The sequence below is a fragment of the Sphaeramia orbicularis genome, chromosome 10 (assembly GCF_902148855.1).
Source record: "Sphaeramia orbicularis chromosome 10, fSphaOr1.1, whole genome shotgun sequence".
Taxonomy (NCBI): domain Eukaryota; kingdom Metazoa; phylum Chordata; class Actinopteri; order Kurtiformes; family Apogonidae; genus Sphaeramia; species Sphaeramia orbicularis.
The window spans coordinates 19,092,039-19,104,695 of record NC_043966.1 but is presented as its reverse complement, the minus strand read 5'-3'; the positions used below and the strand labels follow the sequence as shown (position 1 = coordinate 19,104,695).

At 33.2% G+C, this 12,657-nt stretch overlaps 1 protein-coding gene across 2 annotated transcripts in view; it reads right to left on the bottom strand.

The window, feature by feature from the left end:
* clnk (cytokine dependent hematopoietic cell linker) overlaps positions 1-11,909 on the bottom strand; it is a 28,303-nt gene extending 16,394 nt beyond the window's left edge. Inside the window, exons 1-3 of one of the 2 annotated variants that reach the window (XM_030146177.1) lie at positions 11,730-11,909; positions 3,012-3,063; positions 1,094-1,247 (exon numbers count right to left, since the gene is read on the bottom strand). In XM_030146177.1, the coding sequence (XP_030002037.1) occupies positions 1,094-1,247; positions 3,012-3,014 (157 nt within the window). In that variant the 5' untranslated portion in view covers positions 3,015-3,063; positions 11,730-11,909. The remainder of the gene's footprint in view (positions 1-1,093; positions 1,248-3,011; positions 3,064-11,729) is intronic. The other variant, XM_030146176.1, reaches the window with a different exon arrangement.
* Between the last annotated feature and the right edge of the window lie 748 nt (positions 11,910-12,657).

The window sequence follows — 12,657 nt, the reverse complement described above, 5'->3', positions numbered from 1 at the left end:
GGAGACCCACTGACAGATCATGCTCACTCAGCATGAGCTCTTGCTCAGATCCACACTGCTTTCATTCTCAACAGTTAGCAGTGAAGCTGTTATTTTGCCTGTACTTCATTCAGCTTCATTCTAATTATGCTCACCACAGCTTCTCTGAGCAGGAGAGTGAAATATACTCACCCTCATTGTGTCAAGTGCAGTGCTAACGCTTTAAATTTAAGTTTTGACAAGTCTAGGACTTTGGTTTAATTCTTAGAGCCCTGGGATTTCAGTCTATTTATGAACTTATGAATTTTGTCTGTTTCATCTTAAGACCCCTGCTGAGATGATCAGTACTCGAGTTGTACGACACTGCTTTAAAGGTCAGGTTCACTCCTACACACACACACACACACACACACACACACACACACACACACTGAATTACTCATCTGAAGCCTCAGCTCACTGTGCAACCCTTTTGTTCACTCTGTTTTTTACTCTACATGACTGTCAGCAACTTTAACATCAAGTTGAAACTAAATTAACCTGAAACTTGATCCATAAAGACCCAAACATCCATCACCGACCAAAAGTATCTACCGATCTAAACTGTTTAATACCACTTCATACGCTAACCCTATTAATACATGTAAATAATTGGTGTAAAATACAGTTTAATGTCGTCCTTTCATGGTCATCAAATATGACCCATTTGGACGTGAAAACACCGTCATCTTCTACAACACTGATTCACCGGTAAAACCCATGGATTTTGATAAATGACAGTAGATGGAAATGCTTGATTTATACTAAGTTGATAGATTTTACTGAAAAAGTCACTTTTTCTGCAGTTTTCTGTTTCTGATCTAATAATCTTCAATTTTAATCTGAGATTTTATGAACATTTTCATGGTGAGTGAATCACTTACAGGAAAATGTCAGATTTTTTACTGTTAAATGCCAAATACAGAGGTTAATATTCTAATAAATGGTGATAAATCACTTAAGAAAGGTTAGATATAGAGAACATTTCATTTGGGAACTAATACAAAAGTAGTGCTGGGTCTTTATGGGTTAAACCAGCATTAAAGAAAAGCCCAACTGCATATTTCTCATCTACCTGCATACTCTCTCTCATCATAAATTGGTCTTGCAGGAAATATGTGCACATTATGCACAATCTCATGGTCATCTACTACGTCGTAGTGCAGCTCCACGTCGCTGCTTTGGTAACCACATCTTTGTTTCATTCTCCCGTCTACCCAGCTGCGATCCTGCAAAGAACAATGTGAAACCTCTTTAGACCGAAGTTAAAAAAATGAGCACATTAGTGAATGAAACTAAATTAAATTCACTTTCAAGTACGATTCATAGCTGTACAGAATAGTTTTCATTCCTGCTGAAGGTTTCTATACTGAAATATTCCTACCACGCAGCATAAAAGAAATATCATACATTATTTACGTATTTATGTGTGTTGTTGCCACTTGCTCGTCTTCAGCCAAGCGACGGTGTATTTTGAGAAGGCAGTTGGTGTGAGATCACTGACACATATACAGCGCTGATAAGCACAGGAAGCTATTACAAGGTGTAACAGAACAAACCACTGCGCATCTCCTAAGGATTTCCTTTTCAGAGCGTTTCATCTATACAGACACTAACGCACACATTAATCATCAGCCATAGAATAAGTCTGCAACACATGGTAGAGGTGTGAAATAATATGCATTGTCTATTTCTGTCAGTTAATTGCACCCGACATGACACATATATAATATACATTATTAGTGGGTGCATCAGTTCATGGGCAATCAAATGGCTAATGGTTATATCTAGTGTGTGTTTATGTTCAGTTCATGCCACATATAAGAAAAGCATTTGTGCAATAATTACAGTTGGCAGCTTTTGCAGACAGTATTCCAGTATTATCCAGTTTGCATATCTGAAGCATTTGATCATTTATTTTGTATAGACTGAAAGAAGGTGCAGTATGCCTTCACTTTGGAGCTGCAGTGTTTCATATAATTGTCACTAAATACCTCAAAAAGATTTATAATTTAACAGTAAATTCTAAAAAGCAAAAATATTTGTAACATTTCACTACTAACTTATATTGTAAACATATCAGTAATAGTGTTTTGACTTTTTTTTTTTTTTTAAATCAAATTTAGTTTTTTCATTTATAAATCAATGCTCCTGCTCTATGCCAACATTAATAAGTTCCAGATAAATTAAAACAAACCTTATTCCATCTTTTTAACCCATCAACACTACTTACTTTAGACTGACTAATCTGCATCTTACATGTAAGAGTAGCATTATTATAAGTTTAATTCCTGATACATAAAATTACTGAAACATTATAAATGTTATATGTAAAATAATCATAAGTTTAACTCTGTGCTGCAATTCCAAAAACAAAAAAACAGAAAAAAAGAAAACTCTGAAGTGTCTAAAAGTATTTCCTGAAAATCCTCTAAACTAAGGCTTTTAAAGGGTCCTTCAGTAATAATCAGATGTTTCACTCTTAGAGACGAGTCCGTGATCAACCGTAAATGCATTTAATAAATAAAAACAGGAAAAAAAATAGTATGGAAGCAAGAAAAATATATGTATGGAGTGAAAATAACATCAGTGCTCTTCATTACTACATTCTTTATGTTAAAAAAAAACATGTATTTACTTGAGGCACCAACCTAATTTCTATAAAATAAACAATTTGTTGGTTAAAAAAGGAAGGTTTGCAGTTGGGTGCTTGATATGTACATTATTCTGTGGGTTATCTTGAAAAGGAATATTAATCAAACAAATAAACAAACAAAAAAAATATTATAAATGACCATAAACCAGAGAACATGTCGACCTGCTCTGTGTTACTCTTGGTAGACGCTAACAATGACAGAGCAGATTTTCACTCTTTACTCATTTCTGTGCTAAAATGTAATTACAACGGGGGCTTCAAACTCACACATTTTCTCTTGGGAACATTCATGTGGAACCAGCGGGGAAATGCTGTGGATACAAGCGCCATAACTCACCATTATCACAGCAGACTCATGGCTGTTCCTCCTCTCTGCAGCTAACGATGAGCTGAAACAGAAATGAAAAACATCATTAGTTTGATGTGCTGTTAAAGAATGTGGCCTTCAGAGGTAATACGACCTCAGACTTTTCATCCTCAACGAACACACATGAAGACAAATAAGCACTTTGGATACAACTGAACACATATGGATGCTCACTGAGCTCACCATGCATTCAGCACAGGAAACTCCCCAGGTTTTTTCAATGTTTTTCATGACTAAATATCTCATTATTATTATTATTATTATTATTATTTTTACTATTGCTATTATTATTATTATTATTGTAAGGCTCAGAAGTTAAGGTAATTTATGTTGAAGAAATGTAAGGTTTAACAGTGAAGTAAATTACAAGGAATAAGTTAATTCATTACACAAACACATGAACAGTAAAACATTTATGTACTGTAATATAAAGGTGGACCAGGAAGTTACTCTATAAATATTTGGTGAAATCAGTTTTTTAATTTTATAGTTTATTTTCTAACTAATTTTAACTGAAATTTTTCTCATAACTGCATCTTTGTGTGACTATTTCTTTTTCTCACCAACTGGATTTATTATATATATATATCGAAGCAAATGACATGACATGTTCTTATATCTTCCTGGGACTCAGAAAAGTAAACGTTTTGGCTTTTTGATTTTTTTTTTTACATTAAATAACTGTCTTGATTGGAAACAGCCTGATGCAACAGTTTTTTTCAGACATATTATTATTTTTTTTTTGTGGAATATCCTTTGCAGTTGGCAGAGTTTTTATCATTATTATTATTATTATTATTATTATTATTACATATCAACACTTTGGTTGTGAAGGCATTCTTCTGGTAGCTCTGGTTGCATAAATATGAGTATTTGAATCATTTTTACTGAATTTATTATCATTTTTACCAATTAATATTTGTTGTAGTCAACAGTTAAAAACACATTTAGAAAAATTACAAAATATCATTTTAAATAACAGCACATTAAATCAGTAAATGTTTATCTGATGTGCCATCACTGACACACCCTACGCATATGCAGTTTGGATGGATATAACACTTTCACTGTGTGTGCAATTGGAAACATTCTAAGGGTTTCTAAAACCTGAGACATTGCGCTTTATAGGTTTTTCTTGGGTCATTACAGTAATTTCACTCACGCCTGTACAAGAAACCGGAGAATAAGCCATTTTATCAGTATTATAACATACAGTAAATAATAAATGATTGCTTGATTTTGAAAGCTCTGGGAAAAAGTGCTCTGGAAAAATGGGCAAACAGACGCACTCACAGCATATTTTCTAACCTTTTACTTAGTCAAAATAAGAAAAAAGTCCAAGTGGACCATTTTAGGCTTATGGTTTAATGGGTTAAAATGGTTTGATGGGTCTTATTATCTAAAATTACTGGCTGTTCTGATATTTGAAATGCATTGCTACAACTTATAAAGACTGACAACATTATAGAAAGATGAAAAAACTGTTTCTTTTCATAGCAAATAAAAATGTGATTTTATTTGGAGTGAAACCACATCTTCAGTGAATTCAGACTGTTGCACTTAACATCATATTTTTTACTGGTAGAGTCTGATTATTAATGTTGTAAAAGAAAAAGTAATAAAAGGTAGATAGAAATTGCCCTGAAACTGACTAAAAAGAACCATTTTTCTGACTTTATGACCTTCACAACATATTTGCAAATCTGTTACACTTCAGTTTAGCATTTGTCTCTCGACCATGCACAGGTGGAGTTTATGGTCATGATAGCAGTTGTTCAAAGTATAAATAAATGCTAAAAACAGGTCACCAGTGGTGCAGAGAACAGCTAATAAATGTCTTTGTTTTGTGTTATTGAACGGTACTGTAGAGTGTCATCAGCATATTGTCGAAAAAAGACGTTATGCAACACATTGAATGTGTTAATGAAAGGAAAAAACAAAAAATTAGACCGTACATTAATTTACACTGTTGCATATAAAGATGGAATAAAATACTACCTCTTCCCATGAAATGATTTATTCTTAACAGATAAAGAGTAACTGGAACTCAGTATGTAATCACTGTACCTGGTCAAAGGTGATTACTGATGTGCACAAATAGGAATATAAAGTTAATAAAATTATTCTAACTCTGTGGTCAGCAGTGTAATCTGGAATCACTAACAACTCATAAAGTTGCAGACAATATGAGAATTTTTCCATTTTCTCTCTACAGTATTTGTGTTAAACTAAATATCTGTCACCTTATGATAGAAAGTAAACGCAAGAAGTTTATGTTTCTTGGATTTTCAGTTACTAACACAACAAAGTATGACCTACTGTTGTGAAACATGTGACATAAAATGCTTTAAACGTTATTTAAATGTGCATTTGCATGAACTGTATTTCTTGTCATAAATGCTTTTCTAAATATCACATATAATAATGATATAATACAATGATAATAATAAATAATGATATCAACCAAGCCTTTAGTGAAGACCAGATGTTACACGACTAAAACAAGTGGTGCCAGGCACAACAAACCCCGCCCCTCGCACTTATTGTAGCTTATTTTGGCATCGATCCAGCTGATGTCATCATGTCTATACGTGTGCTGATGTCTGCGTATCAATTGCCTGTATATATGTGCCAAGTTTGGAGTAAATTGAAACAAAATTGATGTTTGAATAGACATGTGAAATTTTGCCCATTATAAGTAAATGGGCGGAAAAAAAAAAGATTTAAAAATTTTTTTAACTTTGACCTACTTTTCCCAAAATGTAATGACATCTATTCTGGGTCACTGGCAATGTATAAACCAAATTTTGTATGAATTCAACCAATAGTTTTGCTGCTACAGATATGCAACATTTTGCTCATTATAAGTAAATGGGAAAAAAAAAAGATTTTCAAAATTCATAAAAAATTTTTAACTTTGACCTACTTTTCACAAAATATAATGACATCTATTTTGGGTCACTGGAAATCTATAAACCCAATTTGGTATGAATTCAACCAAGAGTGTTGTTGCTACAGATATTTGAAATTTCACTTACTATAAGTAAATGGGGAGAAAAAAAAAATTTTTGAAAAATTCAGAAATTTTTTTTTACTTTACTTTACTTTACTGTTCCCAAAATGTAATGAGATCTATTCTGGGTCACTGGCAATCTATAAATCCAATTTGGTATGAATTCAAACAACGGTTTTGCTGCTAGAGTGTTAACAAACAAACAAACAAACAAACAAACAAAAAACGAACCAAAAACTATACCCCTTGCTTCAACTTCAGGGGGCGGGGTAATAATGGTGGATGTATTATTATATAATGACAGAACAGATATAAAGACAAAAAACTAAAGGAGCTTATGCAACTTTAACATCATATTAATGAGCTACAGGAAGCATTCTGTGAGTCCTTTAACTTAGATGTTGCACATTAACAAATATACATAAAGCCTTCAGATGATATTTAGTCCATGTTACAAATGCTTGACACAACTTGACATTGACTTGTTTTAATGCAAATATTGTCGGGCATGTATATGACGTTTTTATGTTGTTTATTCATCACATCCCCAGTGTGTACAGACCTCGATGCAGATCTAGAACCAGATGAGTTTTATAGCCAATGAATCCTTTTTTGTTAAAGCGGTGGATCAAATGGACAGTGATCAAGTCTGACAGGAATGCAGCACACTTTGACTTTCAGCCTTTTACTCCTGCATTTAAACTAAAAGGTGGGTCTTGTGTTATCTGGATGGTAATTTATAAATAATTTTTCTGACAAATGCAGGACCATGGCTGATCAATCACTCTTCAATGACAGGCTGCAGGAAAATAAAACAGGAAACAGGACTTAACCCATAAAGACCCAGTGCTACTTTTGTGTTGGTTCCCAAATGAATTTTTCTCTCTATTAAACCTCTCGTAAGTGATTTTTCACCATTTATTATATAATTATTCTCTGCATTTAGCATTTTTCATTGTAAATTTAGTATTTTCCTATATGTAATTTCTTATATTTAAGTTTGATGGTCATAAAAACTCAGTTATTTCGAAGGTTATATCAAAACAGAGAAAACTGAAGAAAGTGAGATTTTTAGCAAAAACATCAATAACTGAACATAAAAACTAGTGTCTCCATCCAATATAGGTATATATAAGTATAAATCTGATATTTTTCTATATGTAATTCACTGATCATGTAGATGTTCATAAAATCCCAGATTAAAGTTGAGGGTTATTTTTTCAAAAACAGAGAAAACTGGAGAAAACTTTTAAGACTTTTAAGTAAAATATATCAATAACTGAACATAAACCAAGTGTCTCCGTCCACTGTCACTGATCCAACTTCATGGGTTTTACTGGTGAATCAATGTTGTAGAAGGTGATGGTATAAGGCCATAATAGATCCAGTTGGTAAGAAAAAGAAAAAGTTACACAAACAGATGCAATTATGAGAAAAATTCAGATTACAGTGATTTGGAAAATAAACTATAAAATTGCAAAACTGGTAGCACCAAATATTTTTAGAGACTAACTTTCTAACTTGGTTCACCTTTATATTACAGTATTTGTACATAGATTTGTTCCAAAAAAGCTACAAAAATGTTTTCCTCTTCATGTGTTTGTGTTATTTTGAATCACTGGATCTATGTTTTTGTATCTAATGTATCTGAGAAAAAAAAGACCGAGCAGAGATAAAATGAATGTCGGTAACTGAAGTCTATCTTTACCTGAAATCAAAAGGTTCATTCTCTCGGTAAGCTGATCTTTTATCTTTAACCCATAAAGACCCAGTGTTATTTTAGTGGCAATTTCAAAATGAATTTTTTCTCAATTTTTAACTTTTCTTAACTGATTTATCGCCATTTATTGTAATATTATGTTCTGTATTTAGCATTTTAAGTATAAATCAGATATTTTCCTATATTTAATTCACTGATCATGTAGATTACAGGTCTCAAACATGCAGCCCGGGGGCCAAAACAGGCCCGCCAAAGGTTCCAATCCGGCCCACGGGATGAATTTGCAAAGTGCAGAAGATATTAACAGTCAAGGGCCTCGAACTCCCAAAATAATAGCATAATAACCAAGAAATAATGACTCCAAACGTTCCTCTTGGTTTAATGTGAAAAAAATAATATGACATTATGCCTATAAATAATGGCCACACCAGTTTTTTTTTCTCTTTGATTTACAGCAAAGAACATTAAATTCTGATATCCTTTAATAAGAAAATGTTAATAACCTGAATAAATATGAACAACCTCAAATGTCTAAAGAAAAATAAGTGTAATTTTAACAATATTCTGCCTGTTTTGTGTCGTGGTAGATCTGATCTGTAATGCACATGTAAAAATCATAAGTTGAGGCATAATATTGATCAAATTTTTCTTATTATTATTTCTTATTATTTTTCTTCAGAAATTTCAGTTTTTTCAAGTTATTCACATTTTTTTTGGTTTGGTTAGTTTGTAAAATGTAAATGTTTTCATAATTTAATGTTATTTTTTGCATATAAAAAATTTTGAGTTGTCATTATTTGTAGGCTATTGTGATATTATTTGACTGGTTCGGCCCACTGGAGGTCAAATTGGGCTGAATGTGGCCCCTGAAAGAAAATGAGTTTGACACCCCTGATGTAGATGTTCATAAAAGCCAAGATTAAAGTTGCAGGTTATTATATTAAAAACAGAGAAAACTGAAGAAAATTTTTACTTTTTTAGTAAAATATATCATTAACTGAACATAAACCAAGCGTCTCCATCCACTGCCATGGATCCAAATCTATGGGTTTTAGTGGTGAATCAATGTTGTAGAACAGGGGTGTCAAACTCATGTTAGTTCAGGGGCCACATACAGCCCAATATGACCTGCAGTGGGCCGGATCATTAAAATAATAACACAATAATACATAAATAATATCACTTCCAAAATTTGTATGTCTAATTTCTGTTTTAGAGTAAAAAAAGTAAAATTACTGTATATTATCAACATTTTTACACCTACAAACTACCCTTTAAAAAAATGTGGAAAAACATGAACAACCATGACCAAAATGAAATTTATTAAGAAAAAAAGTGCAATTTTTAATAATTTATGCCATTGTTTGGCCTCAGCTTCTCATTTTCACATGTTCATTACAACTTTCAGATCACAGTGGATCTACAAATACACAAAACATTTAATAACAGACAGAATATTAGTAGAATTACACTTAATTCTCTTAAGACATTTCAGATTGTTCATATTTATCAAGGTTTTTCACATTTTTTGTCAAAGGCTAGTCTGTAAATGTTAACATTTGTGTAATTTTACTTTTTTTTTGCACTAAAACAAAGAGAAAAAATTGGAGTTTTCATTATTTATAGTTTATTATGATAGTACGGCATTTTACTGGTGTGACCCACTTCAGATGAAATTGACCTAAAATTATTTTAACATCCTTTGATATTGTTAAAATCTTCAGTGTAATTTTTGCATTTCACAAATTCATCCCGCAGGCCGGATTGGACCCTTTGGCGGGCCGGTTTTGGCCCCCGGGCCGCATGTTTGACACCCCTGTTGTAGAAGATGACAGTGTTTCCATGGTAACTACAGAGCCTCTGAATGTCCAAATGGGTCATATCTGATGACCATGAAAAAATGACAAACTGTCTTTTACACCAATTATTTACATGGATTGATAGGATTAGTGGATCAACAGGTATTTAACAGTTTAGATCAGTAGATGCTCTTGGTTTGGGTCTTTACAAGTAGGGATGCTTAAGCAAGACTCAGGGATTGTGAAAATGCAGGAAACATTACAGGCCACCAACTCAATATCCCGACAGAAGCTGGAGCTGTGGATTGGATTTGGCATGAGGTCGACACTCAGCGGGGCAGTCGGTTAACTCTGCAGAGCTTACAGGGCCATGAGAAGCAGTGCAGGAGGAGATGTAAGAAAAAAAGGAGATCAGATCCATGGACTTGCATCTGGAGTTGAGCAGTTTGTGTGGGAAATACATTTCTGCTCCAAAGAAATTGGGTGCAAGGTATTTGTGGGAAGCCTAACCACCTGACTTGGGTCTTGGATCCCATTTTGCAACAGGCGTCAAAAATATACCATGATCTTGTGAGAGAAGGAAGGAGATGAGGTCAAAGGAGGAAATCTATCACACAACAGGAAATGTTTTATCAAAAAAGTGTAAGACTTTGTGATGGTGTCAACATGGCTTTATTTGCATTAACACATGAAGACCCGGGGCTACTTTTGTGGCAGGTTTTTCCTCTATATTTAGGCTTTTTAAGCGATTTATCAGCATTTATTATTATATTATCTTCTGTATTTTGCATTTTTTAGTGTGAATCATGTTCTTTCCTATATTTAACTCACTGATCATGTACATGTTCATGAAAACTCAGAGCAAATTCAAAGCTTATATCAAAAAAAAAAAAAAAGTAAGAAACAGCAACTTTCTCAGCAAAGATATCAATAATTGAATGTAAAAACAAGTGTTTCTATCCAGCCTTTCTTAACTGATTTATCATGATTTATTCTAATATTCTGCTCTGTATTTAGCATTTTTAAGTATAAATCAGCTATTTTCCTATATTTAATTCACTCATCATGTAGATGTTCATAAAAGCCCAGATTAAAGTTAAAGGTTATCATATCAAAAATAGAGAAAACTGAAGAAAATGTGACTTTTTTTAGTGAACTCTATCATTAACTGAACATAAACCAAGTGTCTCCATTCACTGTCATTGATCCAACTCCATGGGTTTTACTAGTGAATCAATGTTGTAGAAGATGAGTTATATTTATGGCCATGAAAAGATGACAAACTGCATTTTACACCAATTATTTACATGTATTGATAGATTTATTGGATCAACAGGTATTAAACAGTTTAGATCAGTAGATGGTTTTGATCGCCGGTGGCTATTTGCATCTTTATGGGTTAAATAAGTTATTTTCTGTCTTGGTTTCTGTTGCATTTTTATCTTTTTAAAGCTAATTGCGGATGATGTTTCGTGTTTTGTTCCACTTTCAACCTATTTTTGTAGTTCCATTTTTTATTTTATATGCAAAACGTCAGAAAATAAAACAATTTCATCTCACTTATTGCTTCTTTTTTTTGTCTATTTTGGGTACGATTCGGAAACAATAAGGATGTTCCACTGATTTATTGCTATGCACATATTGAAACGGAGGTATTTATAAGTGTTTTAGAAGGCGCTGAAGTTAAAAGAAACATTAAATAACTTGAAATAGAACAAAGGTATGACACTGAAATTTAAAGCCAAGAAAGACAAACAGACGTCTAATCGAAGTGTTATTTTTAACTCTGAAAGAAGAAGACCTTTCAGATTTCACAACAGACCTGTATTTGCTTTTCTGCTGTATTTGTACCTCACCACACCATCATAACTGCATCTAATTTTTTTTTTTCTCCAATATTTTTATTGAACTTTTTTTTTAGCAAAGCATGTGTGACAAAGACAATGTAAAATAAGGACTAACTATAATACATAGCATATAGACAATTAAAGGAAAAAACAAACAACAAAACAAAAAGAAAAAAGAAAAAAAGAGTTCAGAGAGTTCAAACAGACACAGATATCACATCAAATTACAGCTCTACATGTTTTTCCCAGGACAGATCGATAAGCTCTGATCTCATCCAACTGCAGCTATTTAAAGTTGAAGACTCTTACCTTTATAGAAAACTGGTATTTCACATCCACCTGCATCAGTGGATGTCCAGGAGTATCTGCCAGTTCAGTTGCACGAGTAGCTACTCTGCAGTTTTCTTTTCTAAACACACGCAAGCAACTGTAAGTGTGTCTGTCAACTGAGAGTCAAACAGCCCACAGCAGTAACTTATATGACTTCCTGTGTGGTGAATAACTAGCCTGTGTTGCTTAAACCAGTAAATGGTTTGTAAAGTCGTCTTCGTATATCTGTGCTCTGATTTCACAAGATAAAACGTTGAAAAAAAATCCTGACATTTTGCATTTTAAACACGTCTTTACAACTAAATATCTGCTTTATGTAACACGCTCGTTCCTCGGTGTTATTTATGTCGTCGTGAAGCATCGAAAATCAGCATTAGACAAGTGTAGGATTATTTTTATGCAGCGCAACATCTAAATCTTTTATGACGCTGCAGCAAATGTAATTTTACTTCTTCAAAGCTTTTAAACTATGAGCATAAACCAGGCTGAGCCCTTGTTGCTCGTTCGGTAAATCAAGGTCAAATGAATCTGCCAGAGCTGCAGGTATTTCCCTTAATATGAGCCAGAACACGGTGACATTTCAACATCTCTGCCAAGTGCAAAAGGCAGCCGGCTGACATTTACTCTTTTCATTAGATCATTGACTGGTTTCATTTTTATATCAAACAAGAAGGCGAACCAAAGCCCTTTTAGTGACAATATTTTATTCAAGATTAACTTTTTCCGAGTAATATTTCACTTCGGCGGCGTATGTTATTTATCGGGCTATAATTTTAAAATGTTTGACCAGAAAATTTAATTAACTTTTTAATCACATTTTCGCCACCGTGGTGTGTAAATGTCTAAACTGCAGAGCTGGCTGACACGTGTACAAACCAAAGTTCAGACAAAGAAAGGGCACCTAAAC